At 37.4% G+C, this 19062-nt stretch overlaps 4 protein-coding genes across 5 annotated transcripts; 3 read left to right on the top strand and 1 right to left on the bottom strand.

Moving 5' to 3' along the window:
* Positions 1-1639: 1639 nt before the first annotated feature.
* On the bottom strand, positions 1640-5459 carry psmb13a (proteasome 20S subunit beta 13a). Its single transcript, XM_016252145.1, has 8 exons — positions 5350-5459; positions 4988-5081; positions 4817-4914; positions 4572-4712; positions 4320-4435; positions 4040-4098; positions 2183-2334; positions 1640-2027 (listed from the first exon to the last, which is right to left on the bottom strand). The coding sequence occupies exons 1-8, from the start codon at positions 5409-5411 to the stop codon at positions 1913-1915; spliced, it is 837 nt and encodes a 278-aa protein (XP_016107631.1). The 5' UTR covers positions 5412-5459; the 3' UTR covers positions 1640-1912.
* Positions 5460-5483: 24 nt separating this feature from the next.
* Positions 5484-8501, top strand: psmb12 (proteasome 20S subunit beta 12). 2 transcript variants are annotated; one of them, XM_016252146.1, is made up of 6 exons: positions 5484-5621; positions 6427-6497; positions 7410-7541; positions 7645-7774; positions 8044-8188; positions 8260-8501. In XM_016252146.1, the coding sequence occupies exons 1-6, from the start codon at positions 5574-5576 to the stop codon at positions 8385-8387; spliced, it is 654 nt and encodes a 217-aa protein (XP_016107632.1). In that variant the 5' UTR covers positions 5484-5573; the 3' UTR covers positions 8388-8501. The 2 variants fall into 2 exon arrangements, with proteins under 2 accessions (XP_016107632.1, XP_016107633.1); XM_016252147.1 differs by lacking the exon at positions 7410-7541 and adding an exon at positions 7122-7253.
* A 1805-nt stretch (positions 8502-10306) lies between these two features.
* LOC107566623 (proteasome subunit beta type-9-like) lies at positions 10307-12613 on the top strand. Its single transcript, XM_016252114.1, has 4 exons — positions 10307-10329; positions 11450-11579; positions 11720-11861; positions 12292-12613. Exons 1-4 carry the CDS (start codon positions 10307-10309, stop codon positions 12417-12419), a joined length of 423 nt encoding a protein of 140 aa, XP_016107600.1. The 3' UTR covers positions 12420-12613.
* Positions 12614-13710: 1097 nt separating this feature from the next.
* Positions 13711-18698, top strand: LOC107566640 (antigen peptide transporter 2-like). Its single transcript, XM_016252144.1, has 11 exons — positions 13711-14446; positions 14532-14646; positions 14741-14871; positions 14997-15202; positions 15303-15500; positions 15618-15746; positions 15892-16080; positions 16418-16591; positions 16733-16892; positions 17568-17704; positions 18193-18698. The coding sequence occupies exons 1-11, from the start codon at positions 13951-13953 to the stop codon at positions 18400-18402; spliced, it is 2145 nt and encodes a 714-aa protein (XP_016107630.1). The 5' UTR covers positions 13711-13950; the 3' UTR covers positions 18403-18698.
* The last annotated feature ends 364 nt before the right edge of the window (positions 18699-19062 follow it).

Raw genomic sequence — 19062 nt, 5'->3', positions numbered from 1 at the left:
CAGGGTTGTGGTGCCATGATTCAGATCTATGGAAACGCCATCCTCACAACGGCATGATTTCAGGAACTTGGAGGGCTGATGGGAACACAGGATATGTTACAAGGCAGGCTAATTTATATTTACATGTTTTTTTTGCTTAAATGTTTGTTTTTGCTGTTGCTGAGACTCTGCCCCCTATGTTTTAATAAGCAAATTAACCCTAGACCAGAGGTGCCCAAACTCGGTCCTGGAGGGCCGGTGTCCTGCAGAGTTTAGCTCCAGCTTGCCTCAACACACCTGGTGGGAAGTTTTTAGCATGCCTAGTAAGAGCTTGATTAGCTGCTTCAGGTGTGTTTAATTGGGGTTGGAGCTAAACTCTGCACGACACCGGCCCTCCAGGACCGAGTTTGGGCCCCCCTGCCCTAGACACAAGACATATCCTCAATATTCTTGCCTAAGCTAATCAAAAACCTTTAAAATGCCATTTTAATTCAATATTACCTGCTCTACAACTGCTGAAGATAGTCTACAAAACTGGAAAAATAAAGGTTTATGTAGCAAAGTATAATTTTTTACTAACCTGTTGTTCAACATGTTTGGGTGCAACTCAAGCATTCTTCAGTTATTTTCTCACAAAATGTGTGTTTTTATGCTTTCTATCACAATGATGGGTCTCTAAGATTTAGTGAAGAATTGATATCAATAAAGTTACTTACATCAACCCCAACGGGTACCGCGAACTCCTGGCATTTGGTCCCAAAACTATAGTGATTCAGTCGGTCGAGAAGATGCGTTTGCTTAAAAGAATTATGTTTATATCCACTCACATCCAAAAGAGCCATTCTTTATATAAAGAAAGTACGATTAAAGTAATTCAGACAGTAAAGGCGAAATGGCCGAAGTGTAAGTATTTTACATGAAGGAAACACGGAAGACAATGGTTTCGAAACCGAAAGATTTAGTAGTACTTAGTTTCGATTACAAGCAGAAAATATCTTTGAAAGACTATAATCTATAACTTCGAATAACAGCTGTAAATGCATTTCTTTTATTTGTCTATATGTTGTTTGAGAGTGTTGGTGATAAATATGATAAGTTTGAGATTGTCTGAGGACAAGGCTCTGTATAAAGCTGGCTGACCAATAGGAGCGCGCGTCTCTCAGCGTCCTCGGTCTCTGTGCAGATTCATCCGATGCAGGTTAACACCAGGTGAAACATTGCTAAAATGCGGAAACGTAAACGTGCACACACCCTATTGCAATAAATGTAATGCATAATGAGTTTAATGCATGGAACTGCAGAACAAATTATATTATAAAAAAGAATGCATGTAGCCTAAATGAACTGACCCTATACTATGTGTCAGAACTAATATGCTGTTCAATTAAAGGCTGACCTTTTATGCTCTTTCCTTTAAATGTCGTTTAGTTTAATACATATGGGTGTTGTGTGTGTGTGTGTGTGTATATGTAGCATGCCTACTTTTCGAAATGGAACACAAGCACCAATAGGCAAGTATTTATGATTTGCAACACAGTGATCTTTACACCGTATACATACTACACTTTTACATTATTGTTTTGAAAGCTTTTTAATTTGGCTTTAATCATTCATTTGAGCATATCAAATAACCAATAATAGCAATATTGCACAAAACGTCCTTGGAATTGATTTGTGTTGCATTTTTTTTATTAAGTTCTGTTGCATTTACTAAAACAGATAATTGTTTCCAAAACAGTTTTTAAAAATGATATGTGGGGCATATGCTGGAAATTGTAGTAGTTTATTGATGATCATCAGTCCACTGGCAGCCATGGAATTATGCGAACATCAGACATAAAAACACATTTACAGCATGATCTGTCTTTTTCCCGTTTGTTTGTCAAAACAGTAATTCCAGATCACATTATGACATCACAGTGTATTTCATGGCTCAACTGGATCCTGCTGTTTCCATCATTTGAACTGTCTCATGCACCAGCTCCAGCTGATTCACGGTTTTATTTAAAACAGGTGTTGTGCCTGGCTTATATTTGTACTTTGCCTGTCTGTAAAAGAGAGACAATGAGAGATCAATATATTACCAATATTAGGCATTAGGCACAATTAACACTAACCTTTAAATATGCAGTTGCTGTGACATGATATAATTTAATAAAATGTAAAAATGTGTAATTTAATAAAAATATATTTTTGTTTTTACCTCTTATAGTTATAAATGGACTCTCGGTGAGGTCTGATATAGTCCACCCCCTCTTTCGTAATCACACACAGGTCAATGTTGTTGCCTGATCCCAGGTCACTCATGATGCCTGCATGGATGGCATCGCTTACCAGTGCCTTGGCCTCCTCCAGCTAAAGGTTGAAAAAAAAAGACAATATAGTGACAGAAAGATCTAGTTTTATGCACTAAACAAAATGTAAAGTACAGTTTACTAAACAAAAAAAAAAAGCTTTTTCACACATTTTTTCATAAAATAAAGTCAAATCTACATTGTGATATAATATTGATATAATAAGTAATGCTAAAACCTTTCAGTTTATAGAACAACTTCTAACTTTAACTTGCAAATCTATGCAATGGGATATATAAAAATAACCTCGAAACATTAAAAAAAAAAATCTTTAAGGCACATTTTAAACCAATCGGCTCAAGAACTAAATTCTTATTGTCTAATCTGTGAGACACGACCTTTAAATATTTATTTAGGAAACAAAAGTCAGAGCCACACACATGGACCTCAGCACCTGACACATAAAACATGATAATGGTGACAAGCGATTACTTTTTTTTTTTCACACACACAAATAATTCTAACTGGAAAATGAACTTCAGGCATTGCCAAACAAGTTACAGAACTTGACAGCAACATCTGCAAAAGAAATAGTGAAAATTGCACTTTTATACCACTGAAAAGTACTCATTTGTGGATAAACTATAGCTTCTTTGGAATTAATACTTGAGAACTGCATTGTAAATAACATTCCAAAGTAATACTTGTAAGTTAGAGCTTTCATTTCTACATATTTGAACTGAGCACACAAGTAGAATATGCTTTTCAAGTTAAAGGGGTCATGAATTGACAAATCAAATTTTCCTTGATGTTTTGACATGTAAGAGGTCAATGTGCTATAAAAACATCCCATGAGTTTCAGAGCTCAAAACGTCCTTGTTAGACCAAAAACAGCTTTTATTGAAACCAAAATCAGAAAACGACTTGTTTCAGATTTTGTCACATTATGACATAATAGTGCAACGAAAGCCCGCCTCTGCAGAATCAGATCAACGCCTACTTCTACATCATCACGTCTTTGGCCCCGCCCACTGGAGCGTTAGTGAGATGAGAAGGAGAGAAGAGCAATAAAGCATAACTGGACTAAAAAAAACATTACCTTCCTAGGGAAGTAATTATAGATATGGACCTGACAGTAATACCACAACATAATAGGCTAAGTGACCGTGTTCATTCTAATGCCTAATCTTAAATTATATACAGAAAGCGATCAAAGAACGCTACCTTTACATCGCGTTTGCACTATTAGTTATGATGAAAGCATTTGTGAAAGTGTGAAACTCGTGTTGCAATGACGAGAGCATGCATTCATGCGTTCAACAGTCTGTCATCGGCTACAATGCTCATCGCTGCAGCCTTTCATGCGACGGGAGTAGATCTAAATATAATGCTATAATCAACACTCTCCATGATTAGTTCATCTCAACAGCTGAAATAGAAAAAACCGTAGTAAAGGTTTTTGAGAGAGCTCATCAGCTCCCTTCCAAGAGAGCGTTCAAATCAGAGGGCTAAAATCAGGGTAGAAAATGGCTTTTTATTTCTAAATTATGACAATATTTGATGTAAAAATCATACTAACATTATAAGTGCACCTCAGGAAACATTATCAAATAATAAAAAATGCAATGCATGACCCCTTAAATGCTTGAACCAACTTATTGAGTGTAGAAAATACCTTGCATTTTACTTCACCTTGAGCTACAGGAACAGTAATATTGACAATAGTAAACGTACAATAAGGAGGTTTTAACAAAAAAGCAACTTACATCCATGTTTCCTTTGAATCTGTCCTCCAGTATCCCCATAGCAGGCAGTTTACCAGATCCTTAAAACGCAGAAACATAGCTGTGATTATTCACTTGAGAACTGATCACATATATGCAAACAAATCTCTTGTATGAATTTCCACTGTGAACATTCAAGACTACAGCTTTTTGAAAATCAGTTAAATGTGCATATATTTTCATCCAATAGAAATGCATATTGATCTCAATTAGCACATTCTTAACTAATAAGTTGATCATTCATCAATTGGATGTCACGTACCCATGGCTAGATACGGCACCTTGTCCATGCTCCCATAAGGGCCAACCGTGTACAGGTGACTGCCAGTGCAGTCAACACCCCCTAAAATGAGATGAGCTCCAATCATACCTCGATACCTGAGAAACATTATCAACATTAGAGAGAGATATCACATAAAACACAGCCTTATGCTTCAATGGTACAAACAAACATACATGATCGCGCAATGTTTGTGTGATAACAGGTGAAGATAATAACACAGTCTGCACACACCTGAAGAGCATGTCTTGTAGTATGTTAACGGCCATGACGACTCTTGGGTTCCTGCCGCTGTTCATGGAGAAAATGGTGAGGTTTGACGACAGCATATCTGTTGTCTTCTCAGTATCCGCAGCTGTCCCTGCTCCACAACAACTAACAAGAATAACATAGAATGGTTTTGAATAAGTTTTATAATTATTTGCTTTATAAATGATGTACATCTGACATTCCATTTTTTAATCCTTACTGTTACTTACTATATGTTAGGTGCAATGTAGTGAATCTTGGCACACATTTTATCTGCCACTACTTCTTCAGAGGTGGCTCTTGTGTCTGCTCCCAGAACTACACCATCCTATACACACGCACATGTTTAGTCTGACAGACAATATGTAACAAATTACAAAAAGTTTTGATATTCTGGTTACCTTATAAACCACTCCAGCAATGGTGGTGCCTGTTTTCATGGGTTTCGGTGCCTTGATTTTACCCTCTTCTGAGCCATTCTCCAGAACAATGTTTCTAAATGAAAGAGATTTGTGCATCATATAGGAGATTGCAAGGAAACGTAATGTCAGGACATACTTTTAAAATGTTTTGATCTATGAAGAATCGATTCTAAAAGACAAGGTACGTTTTCTTTTTGAAGAGAAAGACTTGAAGTCTGAAAGTACTTTCACTTTTGTTCCGACACCTTGAAACAATGGTTATAACGACGCAAGGTTTATTTTCTAGATTTTACGCACAGCGTTATCATAATATAAGTGTTTCAAGCCTAACTCCTTCTTACCTTGTGGAATTTTCGAAGTTAAAACCAGACCCAGCAGGTTCGAGGACGTTGGAGAGTGCCATGTCTAAATTCTCAAACCGGGAACTGTTCTCTTGAAGTAATGCGCCTCGCTAACACTAGTGTTGCTGTTTCAGAGGAGCGTGCGCAGTGCGCACACCGCACAGTCACTGTCGGGCGACGCGTACGCGACGTTTATCCACGATCTGTATGTCGAGTTTTTAATAATGGACAGCCATCATTCATACTCACAAGTCAAAGGTGTCAGCACCGGAGTAAGTAGCATATGTATCGTGTTTTAAATGAGTTAAACCTTTCGCGTTGCTTGGTGAGCTTAGGCGAAAATGATTTTAAATGCGCATCGGCGACCAGGCAGGTGATGTTTATCTTATAGCCTGAGACCATATTATAAAATACTCGTTTAAATATATTACAATATCCATCTGTGTAGATGGGAAGCTGCAGTTTAAGTGTAACCTATAGCTCAAAGTTACTTTCGCTTTCGTGGATAGATAGCCTATTGTGGCATTGTCAGGGCGAGGATAGTCTTGAAATGTCCATTTCCATTTAGAGGTATCTATAGTTTTAATTATGGACTGTCGCATAAATTCCTACTTAGTTTACGCATTTTCGCATATAAAGTAGCTAATGGTAGAGGATGTAGGGATAAAGTAAGCCTCCCCCCCTCGCTTAATTTTTCTTTTGACCACAGATGTCACTAAATCTCACCTCAGCACATTTAGGGAATGGCTGTGCTCTTCTGCATTTTGACTTGACATCAGCATTTGTGATATATATATATTAGACCTGAGGAGTTAAAAAGTCATTGAATAATTGTGATATGTATGTGTTTATATTATGCTGGACTTTGAGTGTTTTTATGTTTGTTTGTTAATTGGGGGATTTGTGCACACAGTAATTAGTTTAGATTTGTGTGGTGTTGTTTATTTTATAATTTAGAATTATATAATATTCGTTATAATTAATATAATTTTATTTTACAGATACTTTTACTTTCAAACAAATATACATGTTAATTGCTTGGCTTAATTATGATGTAATTTTTATTTTTTTTGTAAGACGACCATCCTTGCTGTCAAGTTCAATGGAGGAGTTATCATTGGGTCAGACTCCAGAGCTTCTATGGGAGAGTGAGTATTTTCCAGCAAATTGTTCATTCTCATAAAAAAATTACACCTCTCATAACTACACTGTAAAAAATTTATGGTAAAAAACCGGCAGCTGTGGTTGCCGGAATTTTATCGTAAAAAGTATGGTAGCAGCATTTTAGGTTTTACGGTTTTAACTTAAATTTACAGTTAAATACCGTAATTTCATTAACTGATATAATGTTAATATACCAACCTATTGAAGTACTGAAATCTGTTTTGTACCTTTGTAATACACTGATAACCACCAAATGCAGGAGGTGATGAGAAAGTCACATGATGAACCAAAGCCCATCACAAGCAGCTTTTAAATAATAACATATATAGAAGGAGCACAGTGTCATTCACACAGACACTGAACACCATCATGTTAACACACATGAAATGGAAATAATGCCATAAACATTCATTTAACAACATTAGGTGTAGCATACAACCCTAATATACAAAACTGATTAGAAAAAACTAAGAAGAAACATAGTTATTTCAACAAAAAAACATACAATTTGAAATGTAACGCAGGGAATTCTGGGAATGTCAATGTACGGTTATTCACTGTAAATTATGGTCATTTTTTACAGTGTACAATATGACTTTTACCTACAGATCTTATGTGTCATCAAAAACCATCAACAAGCTGATCCAGGTGCATGATAGAATATTCTGCTGCATCGCTGGATCACTGGCTGATGCACAAGCTGTTACCAAAATGGCCAAATTCCAGCTGTCTTTTCACAGGTCTGTTTATTTCTGTAGCATTTTTGCAGCATCCTAAAGAAAAGTTTAGTTAGTCGTCGTGTTTATAGTTTATAGTGACTATAAAATCACTCTATGTCTTTAGCATTCAGATGGAATCTCCTCCTTTGGTAAAAGCTGCATGACTTTTACCTACAGATCTTATGTGTCATCAAAAACCATCAACAAACTGATCCAGGTGCATGATAGAATATTCTGCTGCATCGCTGGATCACTGGCTGATGCACAAGCTGTTACCAAAATGGCCAAATTCCAGCTGTCTTTTCACAGGTCTGTTTATTTCTGTAGCATTTTTGCAGCATCCTAAAGAAAAGTTTAGTTAGTCGTCGTGTTTATAGTTTATAGTGACTATAAAATCACTCTATGTCTTTAGCATTCAGATGGAATCTCCTCCTTTGGTAAAAGCTGCAGCATCCATCATGAGGGAACTTTGCTATAACAATAAGGAAGAGCTGCAGGCAGGCTTCATCACAGCGGGCTGGGACAGGAAGAAGGGACCACAGGTGATGCTCTGCTAAACACAAACTACGACCATAATACAGTTCTGTATCACAGTCACATGTGACTCTCAAATTTATTGTATGCATGCAAAAAAATAAAAATAATAAGGAGAATCATACAATACGAACAGCGCATTTGCACTGAAAAAGAATAGCTGCCGAAAAGAAAGTACAGAAATATGATGCTATTGTCTGTTTATTCAAATATTATATAAATCTCTGCAATGCAGATGAGTGATATTCTCTTTTGCATATGTTTTGTCTTTGCACAGATATACGTAGTGTCTTTGGGAGGAATGCTACTCAGTCAGCCTTACACTATTGGTGGATCTGGCAGCACGTATATCTATGGTTATGTGGATGCCAAATTCAAACCTGACATGAGTTTAGAAGAGGCTACACAGTTTTCCACAAATGGTAAATAGAATTGGAATGAAAAAGATATTGACATTTATATGTGCAGTGAATAAAAAACTGTGTCTCCACAGCTTTGGCTCTGGCTATGGGTCGGGACAACGTTAGTGGCGGTGTGGTTCACCTGGTCGTGATCACTGAAGCGGAAGTCAAGCATGTAGTTGTTCCAGGAAATAAACTGCCCAAGTTCCATGATGAGTAGAACACAAAAATGACCAAACTGGACAGTTCTACAAATGTAACTACTTTGTGACTAGATGTGTGAAGAGTTTTCTGAAGATTATTTTCTTCACCCCCTTTGTAATAAATATATAAAAGTGTTATTTTCAGTGTGATGTCCCTTCTTGCATATACAATTGATATTTTGTCAATTTCAGATTAATTTATTTGGTTATACATCAAGGATATACAGTGGTGTGAAAAGATTTTTGCCCCCTTCCTGTTTTTTTTTTATTTTTTGCATATTTGTCACACTTAAAAGATTCAGATCATCAAACAAATTTTAATATTACACAAAGATAATGCAAGTAAATACAAAATGCAGTTTTTAAATGATGATTTAATTTATTAAGGGAAAAAAGCTGTCCAAACCTACGTGGCCCTACGTGAAAAATGAATTGCCCCCTCCTGTTAAATCATGAACGAACTGCAATTAACCACATTATTTTAGAAAGCTGAGTTAAATTTCACTAGCCACACGCAGGCCTGATTACTGCCAGACCTGTTGAATCGAGAAATCAATTAAATAGAAGCTGTCTGACAAAGTGAAGCATGCTTAAAGAGCAACACATTATGCTGCGATCTAAAGAAATTCAAGAACAGATGAGAATTGCCAGTTATCGCAAACACTTGATTGCACAACCAGTTATTAGATTTAGGGGGCAATTACTTTTTCATGTAGGTCCAGGCAGGTTTGGACAGCTTTTTTCCCTTAATAAAAGAAATCATCATTTAAAAACTGCATTTACTTGCATTATCTTTGTGTAATATAAAAATACATTCTCTTTTAATACATTATCTGAATCTTTTAAGTGTGACAAATATGCAAAAAATTAAAAAAACAGGAAGGGGGCAAAAACCTTTTCACACCACTGTATATGTCCACACAAGCTATACAAAAGAGGTGCTTTCAGAAAAAACAGTATATGAAATCATCTATTATGCCTACATCTTTCCCTCATTGTCTGACTGTGAAATGAAGAATGATTAGTAATGATTACTTTAATTTCAAGCATTAAATTGAAATTATTATGCATTTACTACATTTCTACTCAATTTCTGTAGAGATTAAAACCCTAATTTAGACCTATACACAATTAGTAAGCAGTGTTGGGTGTAACGCATTACAAGTAACGCAAGTTACTTAATCAGATTACTTTCTTCAAGTAACTAGTAAAGTAACGGATTACTATATACCATTCTATTAACCAATGCCTTTGCTTCTGACCTTCGGTGATCCAGTTCAGCCGTACTAATAAGCACAAATTACTCTAGACGAACATTTGTCTTTTTTTTTTATTGCTGAAGTGTGTTGAAATTTCTTCTTCTGCATTCTACTGTACGGACATAAATTTACATTTCCTTCAACCTGAGGCTTATTCATTTCACTTTTGGTGTGAAAGGCTTTTATATTTGCCAAAAACAGAACTTTTTTATTTTAAAAACAAACAAGCAAGCCCTGTCCAGATTTAAAAAGGTAACGCAAAAGTAACGTAACGCATTACTTTCCATAAAAAGTAACTAAGTACCGTAATTAGTTAATTTTTTATGGAGTAACGCAATATTGTAATGCATTACTTTTAAAAGTAACTTTACCCAACACTGTTAGTAAGGTTGTTTGTGAAATGTACGACGATTCCTCAATTGTTAACTTAATACCAAAGTAGAAGAAAAATGATAAATCTGAGTAAAGTTCAAAGAGATAAAATTAAGTGGTGATTTTGTATTCAACCATAAACGTATAGTTTTAGGACGTCTTAAGTTTCTTTTCTATTCAAAATGATCAATTTGTACTCAGAAATTACACATTGATTGTTACAGTGTTTTGTGTCGGAAGTGAAGTTTCTGTGAGAAAAAATGCTTCTTACAGAAATACAGGGCACAGACAAAGAAACATTAGAAATGCGAGAAGGCACAGTAAACAGGTATGGTGGAGTTGTCTGTATACATTAAATTAGATAGGCATAACTATTGAATACACATTTTTTTGACTTTTTAATATGGTCGTTCAAATTACAGTAACGTTAGCCTAAGACACACTTGCTTCACTGTGTGTGAGCTGAGCACAATGGGAAGTAACTTTCACTTTCTGTTATAGACAAAATGGAGGAATAATGTAGGCACATTAAAATACTGCAGGCCTGACAAAACAAAGTCTCTTTTCGCAACTTAACTCACTTTCACTCGCTGTTAGGAGCTTCGCTTGAGGTACGCAGAGTCGTCGAGTATCGAGTCTGCGTTCACATCTGTAGTTCGGTTCATTTGGTCCGGACCAAGGGCAAAAAATTATACATTGTAGCATTTTTTCAGCCGTTTTGGTTCCACACTGATTGCTCTGGTCCGAACCAGTTGAAATGAACCAAAATGCAGTCACGTGACAACATCCACATCACTCGTTGGCCAGATGTGTCTTTGAATGTAATTCCTAAACTGCTTTTCGATTGGTCAGAATTAACGTGCGGGAAAATTCCAATGGAGCTCTCGGAAGTAAACAAAGAGAGGAGGAAAAGCCAGCAGACAAGACGCTGCTTTTTTAATATGGTCATTAGACCAAATTTCGATGAGGCTCCGCACCTCCTCACAACTCCAAGTTTGTCCACGAGCTGGGATGGATGCTAAAGTGCAAACTGTCAACAAATGCTGGTCCTCATCCCATAATGCACAGCGCAGCTGACTACGTCAGAAATGCGCAGTTCTTTTTGCAGTTGGGTCTGTTCGAGCTCGGATCACGTTCTCCGCACAAACGAACCGCTCCAGTGTTCGTTTGAAAGCATAGGTCTCGGTACGCTTGTTTGGTCTGCTTTTGGTGCGCACCCGAGTGCGATCGCTGCATTCACACCTGCCCAAACGAACCGCACCAAGAGGAATAACGAACTCTAGTGCGATTCAACCAAACTAAATGAGTCAGGGGTGAAAGCACCCTAAGTTATTAGGCCATGCACTTATTGATTGGTGTTAAATACTACCGGAGGAAACATGCTGTATACATTTTCATTTTTTTTACAAATGTGTTGAATAATCCACTTGAATAATGTTTCTTGACAGTATTGAGGTGGAAGATGACCCACTCGTATGCTCTGCTGCCACTCTGGTGAAGAACATTTCATACAAATATAAAGAGGAACTATCAGCACATCTTATTGTTGCTGGGTGGGACAAAAAAAAAGGAGGACAGGTTAGCCCATTTTTGGTTTTATTAGGCCTAAACTGATGAATATTATGCATAGAAGATCATTGCAAATTAAATACTACATGCTAAAAAGTCTAATAATATTAATATTGTATATGTGGTCATTTCTGCCTCATTCCAAACAGGTCTATGCGACACTGAGTGGTTTGCTGACCAGGCAACCTTTTGCTATTGGTGGCTCTGGGAGTTTTTACATTAATGGGTTTGTTGATGCAGAATACCGAAAAAACATGACAAAGAGAGAATGTCAAGAGTTTGTAGTTAACGGTAAGTTTGCCAGTGCAATTTACAAACAGGGTCTGATAATATAATATATTCTAATCATACTAAACTGCTCTATTTAGTGCAGATGGTAGTCTAGTCAGTTCAAATGACTAATAGAGGTAAATGATGTAGAAATAGCAGGGGACTATTACAGTGGAAATAATACAAGTACAAAAACATAGAAGTACAGCACTGAGTAAGTATAAAGATGTGCAGCTGGCATCATGCATGTTTTAGATGTGGCCTTAGTGTTAAGAATAGTCCCATGTGTGCAACTTTTATCAATGTGGTTGATTCAACTCTAACATTATCTCTGCCAAGATGGACAGTCACTCCTAGGGAGTGTTGCTTCTCATTCTTTCTTGATAACTATGTAATGACTGTATGTCTATGAGATATCAAAGCTATCCCTTCTGTCTCTGTCTCTCTGTAGCTCTCACTCTGGCGATGGGTCGGGATGGCTCAAGTGGAGGCGTCGCATATGTTGTTACCATTGATAAAGATGGAGCAGAAGAGAAGTGCATTTTAGGAAATGAACTGCCCAAATTTTTTGATGAGTAAATTAAATTTGCTTTGATATTAAAAGAAGATTTCCATGTATATTTGTAACCTATAGCAGGACAAAATACTTTGAAATTGCAGAAATGTTTGAATTGTTTTGTTGATATTACAAACACTTGCAAATACATAAACATAAAAACTCACTCCCTTATGTGAACAGTGACTCTCAAAATTTGATAATAAACCATATTGGAAACGTGTATGCTGTTTCATTCTGACACAAAAGCTCATTTATGTAAAAAATTTGTTGATTACACTGTAAAAAATTATCCGTAAAATTTACGGTAAAAAACTGGCAGCTGTGGTTGCCGGAATTTTACCGTAATAAATATGGTAGCAACATTTTAGGATTTACGGTTTTAACTTAAATTTACAGTTAAATACTGTAATTTCATTAACTGATTTAATGTTAATATACCAACCTATTGAAGTACTGAAATCTGTTTTGTACCTTTGTAATACACTGATAACCACCAAATGCAGGAGGTGATGAGAAAGTCACATGATGAACCAAAGCTTTAAATAATAACATATATAGAAGGTGCACAGTGGCATTCACACAAACACTAAACACCATCATGGTAACACACATGAAACTGAAATAATGCAACAAACATTCATTTAACAACATTAGGTGTAACACACAACCCTAATATACAAAACTGATAAGACAAAACTAAGAAGAAACATAGTTATTTAAACAAAAAAACATCAAATTTGAAATGTAACGCAGGGAATTCTGGGAATGTCAATTTACGGTTATTCACTGTAAATTATACAGTCTTATTAACTTCCAAAAACGGTATACTACCGTACAATTAATGTCCAATACATGTAATGTCCAATACAGTTTTTCACTGTATATAGTAGGGGAATTTACCATTAACCATTTAACAGGATTTTACTGTAGCATTTTTACAGTCTTTTACCGTTAAATTCAAGGTAATTTTTTACAGTGTAGGTTATAAGCAGTAATGGATTGTTGGCTACTAAAGGTCTCTGCTGTTATGACTCATCATTTGTTAGGCAGAAATGAAGGAATGCGGGTTAAAGAGCAAGTTTTCTGTTATGGCTCCTTGTAAAAGAGAGATATTTGTTGCTCCTAAACAATAACAAATAGACATGTCCTAAAAAGATTTATTAATTTGTCTTGAAGATACAGCCTATATTATTTTTGATAATATTATTATGGTATAGCCTAACTGCTCCATACATTTTGTGTAGCCTATCAACTGACTTGATTTGGGATTTTAAAATGTATAACTGAGTGAAGGTTTTAATGAACGCTTACGCAGAGCGCAGCCTTTTTTGTTGCAGATGTGGAAGGAAAATCCCTTATCCTGAGAAACTGAAAGTAAAAGCTAAATAATGTAGGTGTCCTGAAATGCCCCGGCGCTGTGTAAAGAAATGATTACCTCGCACTCCGTGTGAACGTAGCAAAACGTTACCGACAAGAAAATACCCAAGAATAGGTTCGCTTTGTTCATTTACGCGCGCAGGTTATTTAGCCGACGTAGGCTATCCATGCACCATGCGTAAAGTTTTGGTGTTCGCGTGTGTATTATGTGTAGACATAATAATAGTGTACGCTCTGGACCTCGGAGGAACTTTGCTGAAGTCTTGTACAAGAAACCTCGACCATGACCTGTTTCGCCGGTGGGCTGAATCCGGACTGCGGTGCACACTGCTGTGCGCAGGAGCTGCTTTATATAAAGACGCGGCGGATCCACTGATACGGAGATGGATTACGGTCCACTGTTTTATCGGTTCGGTATACGAAACCGGGCGCTTAGCGCTGTTTGACAACTATCGCCTTGACAAGTTTAATTCGTGGCTTGTCGGTACCGTCGCTGCTGCTGTAGCTTGTCTGTTTTGGGAGGTAACACTGCCGGACACTAACGGAGAGAGTAACGGTAAAGAGCGCAAACAGAAGGCTCGAGTCCTCTTCATCCGGGTCATCCGTTTGTCCAAACCAGACTACATATTATTGTGTGGAGCTTTTGTCTTTCTGACCTTAGCTGTGCTATGTGAGTATTTTGTTGTATTTAGTCCTAAAATAAAAGTATAATATACACCTGCTTTGTAAAGTAGGCTACTTTTGACATGTTTCAGGTGAGATGTTCATCCCACTGTACACTGGAAAGGTGATTGACATCTTGGGTTCCCATTATCAGTGGGATAACTTCAGATCAGCTATCATTCTCATGGGATTATTCTCACTGGGAAGGTTGGTATGGCAAAATATGTGTTTTGTATTGCAAAAATGACCATTTAGTTATCGGCATTTACTTAATGAACTTAATGTTGTTTGTTATTCTCAGTTCTGTCAGTGCTGGTTGTCGGGGAGGCCTGTTCATGTGTGCAATCAACAGGTTAACTTGCAGAATAAAGGTACAACTGTTTGGGTCCCTTGTCAGGCAGGACATTGGCTTCTTTGAGACCATCAAGACAGGTAGATCAAATGCAATTGCTGGTGCAGTCATTCTGATTCTCTGTATGCAAACTTTAGTTGTCATCAGTGTGATGCCCTTTTCACATGGACTCATAGTTATTATTTCCACTGAATCTGTCTTTCAGGTGATATCACATCTAGACTCTCCACAGACACTACTCTGATGGGTCGGGCTGTAGCCCTGAATGTCAATGTCCTTCTGCGGACACTGATTAAGACGCTGGGCATGTTGTATCTGATGCTGAGCCTCTCGTGGAAGCTTACACTGCTGATGCTGATGGAGACGCCACTGACAGGCTTACTGCAGAACATATACGACACACATTATCAGGTATGGGGTTAACGAAAATGAATGTAATTATGAATAATAGATAATCATTTGTGTGCTTTTGAGAATCATATCTTATATCAAGTTTTCATGCCCTCTTTAGAGGCTCTCAAAAGAAGTTCAGGACTCTATGGCGCAAGCCAATGAAACTGCTGGGGAGGCGGTGTCAGGAGTCAGGACGGTAAAGAGTTTCAGGACAGAACTTGGTGAAGCCCATCGCTATGATGTCCGCTTGATGGAAACCCATAATCTGAAGACCCGACGGGACACAGTCAGGGCGATTTACCTGTTGGTTAGGCGGGTTAGTATGAGTTTAGTCTTCAAGAGCATATGTGTTTATTTTCTTTGAAGCAAACTTGTTGATATGGAACTGCATTGCTATAGATAGTGTCTTCTTTACCGTTTGTGCGGTTTGCAGATGACAGATTTGGGAATGAAGGTGGCCATGCTTTACTATGGGAGACTCTTCATCGAGTATGGACAGATGAGCACAGGGAATCTCGTCTCTTTCATCCTCTATCAGCAAGACCTTGGAGACAACATTGGGGTATGCCTCTGTTTATTTTAAAAGAGGGATTTCTCTGTTGACATGTAGGGTTGTATGACCTTCTATGTAAACCTGCTTTTTGTGAAATGAATCATTTTCAGCTTAAAAAAAAAGAGTAATAAATATTTATCCATCTCTTTCCCAGACTTTGATCTATATCTTTGGAGACATGCTGAACTCAGTAGGTGCGGCTGGTAAGGTGTTCGAGTACATGGACCGAAAGTCTGAAGTCAGTATTGATGGTAACCAGCAGCCCAGTGATCTGAAAGGACATGTCAGCTATCAGAACCTCACCTTCTCGTATCCCAAAAGACCTGACCACAATGTGTTAAAGGTACAACTTTTAGTCTTAAGGATTAAGAAGGCAATTCACATGAACCTAAAATATGAGTAAATATGGTAATTAAACACATAAAGTATAAAGTATTAAACAAAAAATATATTTTTATTTCTTATATTTTCTTCAAAGGGTTCATAAACTAAGGAGACAAACTGTATGTATAGACAGACAGTTGAGTGCATGTGTGCATACATTTGCAAACATATTGTGTATGCTAATTCTAAAAAAAAAAAAATAGAATGTTGTTAATCATGATCTATACATGGTACAGTATATACTTGGTTTTTGTAATATTTTAGAATAATTACCTTACCTTTTTGTTTGTTTTCAGAACTTCTCTTTGGAGTTGAAGCCGGGTCAGATGACGGCTCTAGTGGGAATGTCAGGTGGGGGGAAGAGCACCTGTGTGAGTCTGCTGGAGAGATTCTACCAGCCTCAGCAGGGACAGATTCTGTTAGACAGACAACCACTGCAGAACTATCAACACAAATACTTGCACAGCAAGGTGACTACTCTGAAAGAACAAACCATGTTAATGTTGAACTGTAGATTATTTACTATCTATAAGTCTACTTATAAACTAAAGAACAATATACAACCAACCAGTGCAATGCAAAGAACATATACTGTAAATAATCTTTTTCAGATAGCAATGGTGGGTCAGGAGCCTGTACTTTTCTCTGGCACTGTACGAGACAACATTGCCTATGGTCTGCCCAGCTGCTCAATGGAGAGAGTAAAGGAGGCTGCCAGCAAAGCCAATGCCCATGCTTTCATCTGCAAACTGGAAAATGGCTACGACACAGGTAAATGAACTGCTGTCACGGCCCACTGTCATTCTTGTGTCAGTGGCTAGAAAGATTCTGATTGGGCAAAAAAATTAAAGCAAAAAATCTAAGTTATTTTCTATTTTAAACATCAGAATTGGTAGCATTCATAGCCTTTTAGTTATACATCCTGCCTATACCCCAACAAACTTAGCTTGAAAAGGTTTGCTGGTACACTTGCTAGACCAGCAAGAAACAGCCTGGACTAGAATGCAGATACATTATTAGTCTAAGATGGACTTTAAATTTAAAGTAATTTTAGAATTCCTGATATTATCAGCAATTCTGGATGTTTTTCTTTTGGATTTTTGTAGTCACTCCATTTATAATTGGATAGGAAAGGTTTTAGCAGCTTGGTCCACTTGCTAGACCAGCATACCAGCCTTGGCCTAAGATGGACTTTACATTTAAAATCATTTTAGAATTCCTGAGCACTGAAGAAAGCATGAGCTGAAACATCTGCTCTTTGACCTGTTTTTAAGACACTTGCACTTTTTTCATCTTGTAGATGTTAAATTAAAGTATTTTTTTGTGATAGACCCTTGCCTTGTAATAGCCACACTATTTATTTTTTAATAAAAAAGATTTAGATTTAAGCATGGTAAAGGTGTTTTATTAAATGCCACAGTCATAAAATCCTGTTTTCTTTGTCAGATGTGGGAGAGCGTGGAAATTTGCTCTCGGGAGGTGAGAAGCAGCGCATCGCTATCGCCAGAGCTCTGATCAGACAACCTCAGGTGCTCATACTGGATGAAGTGACCAGCTCTTTGGACACTGAAAGTGAACAAATGGTAAAATATGGCTATTGAATATGAACACAAAGGCATATTGTAACGGGGCTGACGAGACGTGAGACGTGCGGATCCATATGCAAGCTTTTATTGAAACGAAGACAGAGACGTGGTCATGAAACAGGCATGGGTCAGATGAGGGCAAACAGGTATATGGTGGGCAAAACACAAGAATAGTCCTAGGGCTAGAGCAGGTCGACGATCGGCAGACAGAATCAAAAGGGGCAAGACAAAAGGGGTGAATCCAGGGAACCAGGCGAAGATCAGAAACCGAGAAGGCTAAGGCTAAGGCTAAGGCAAATGACTAGGGCTAAGGCTAAGGCTAAGGAGTCCGGGGTGCTATGCAACAGTTTGTGTGGTGCGAGAGTCAATGAAAAGGAAAGTTCATGGACCGGATTCGTGACACATATGTACATATGCATTCACAAATCCTTGCTTCATTTAATGCTACTATCAAAAGAGTCCTTACATGTTTTGTTATTCCACAGGTTCAACAGGCCCTGGCCTGCTGCCCCACTCAGACCTTGCTTGTGATTGCTCATAGGCTGAAGACCATTGAGAGGGCGGATCAGATTGTGGTGATTGACAGCGGGGAGGTGGTGGAGCAGGGTACACATCAGGAACTGATGGACAAGAAAGGAAGTTACTATAAACTGAGAGAGAGGCTCTTTAGTGATGATAATACAGCCAACCAATAACGAGAGAAATCTGACACTGTAAAAGCCCAATAGGCTGTGTTAAAATAATGTGCTTGTTCAATATGTATACAAATATACCATTACAAACTTTTGTAAATAGAGACATATAAGGGGGAACGTTATCCTTTAACCATTATCGCATTTCTTAAAAGATCTGTGGTACTGAACTGTGGACTTGTACATAGAATAAACTCAGTGACGATCATCAGTCAAAATGTTTTATCAACAAACAGTTTTTGATAAATGTAAAATTTAGGATTTGTTCGATGTTGTGATATGTAAATGTGAATAAATATTGGGGTTTTATACAGTCTAATTTCATATTTTAGTGTCATAATTTCCTTGTCATAGATGTCTGTTCTATTTCATAACTGTACTGAATGAACATTATAATATTAAACATTACAATATTAAATGTCTAACAGATGTTGTACAGTTAAAATTGCAAACTGCACCTCGTCTGTAGCCAAGCTTACATGTGGAGTCCCACAAGGCTCTATTCTTGCTCCCATTTTATTTCTCTTTATATGCTCCTGCTGGGTAATATTTTCAGAGAACATGGAGTCTCATTCCATTGTTTTGTGGATGATATCCAAATTTACTTGTCATTAAAAAAAGGAGACACAAGCGATTTTGAGATTTTGGCAGCCTGTTTGAAAG

This window comes from Sinocyclocheilus grahami, unplaced genomic scaffold (assembly GCF_001515645.1).
Source record: "Sinocyclocheilus grahami isolate Dianchi unplaced genomic scaffold, SAMN03320097.WGS_v1.1 scaffold1088.1, whole genome shotgun sequence".
In the NCBI taxonomy this organism is placed as follows: domain Eukaryota; kingdom Metazoa; phylum Chordata; class Actinopteri; order Cypriniformes; family Cyprinidae; genus Sinocyclocheilus; species Sinocyclocheilus grahami.
The sequence above is the reverse complement of the archived record's forward strand: the minus strand, read 5'-3'. Positions and strand labels throughout refer to the sequence as shown.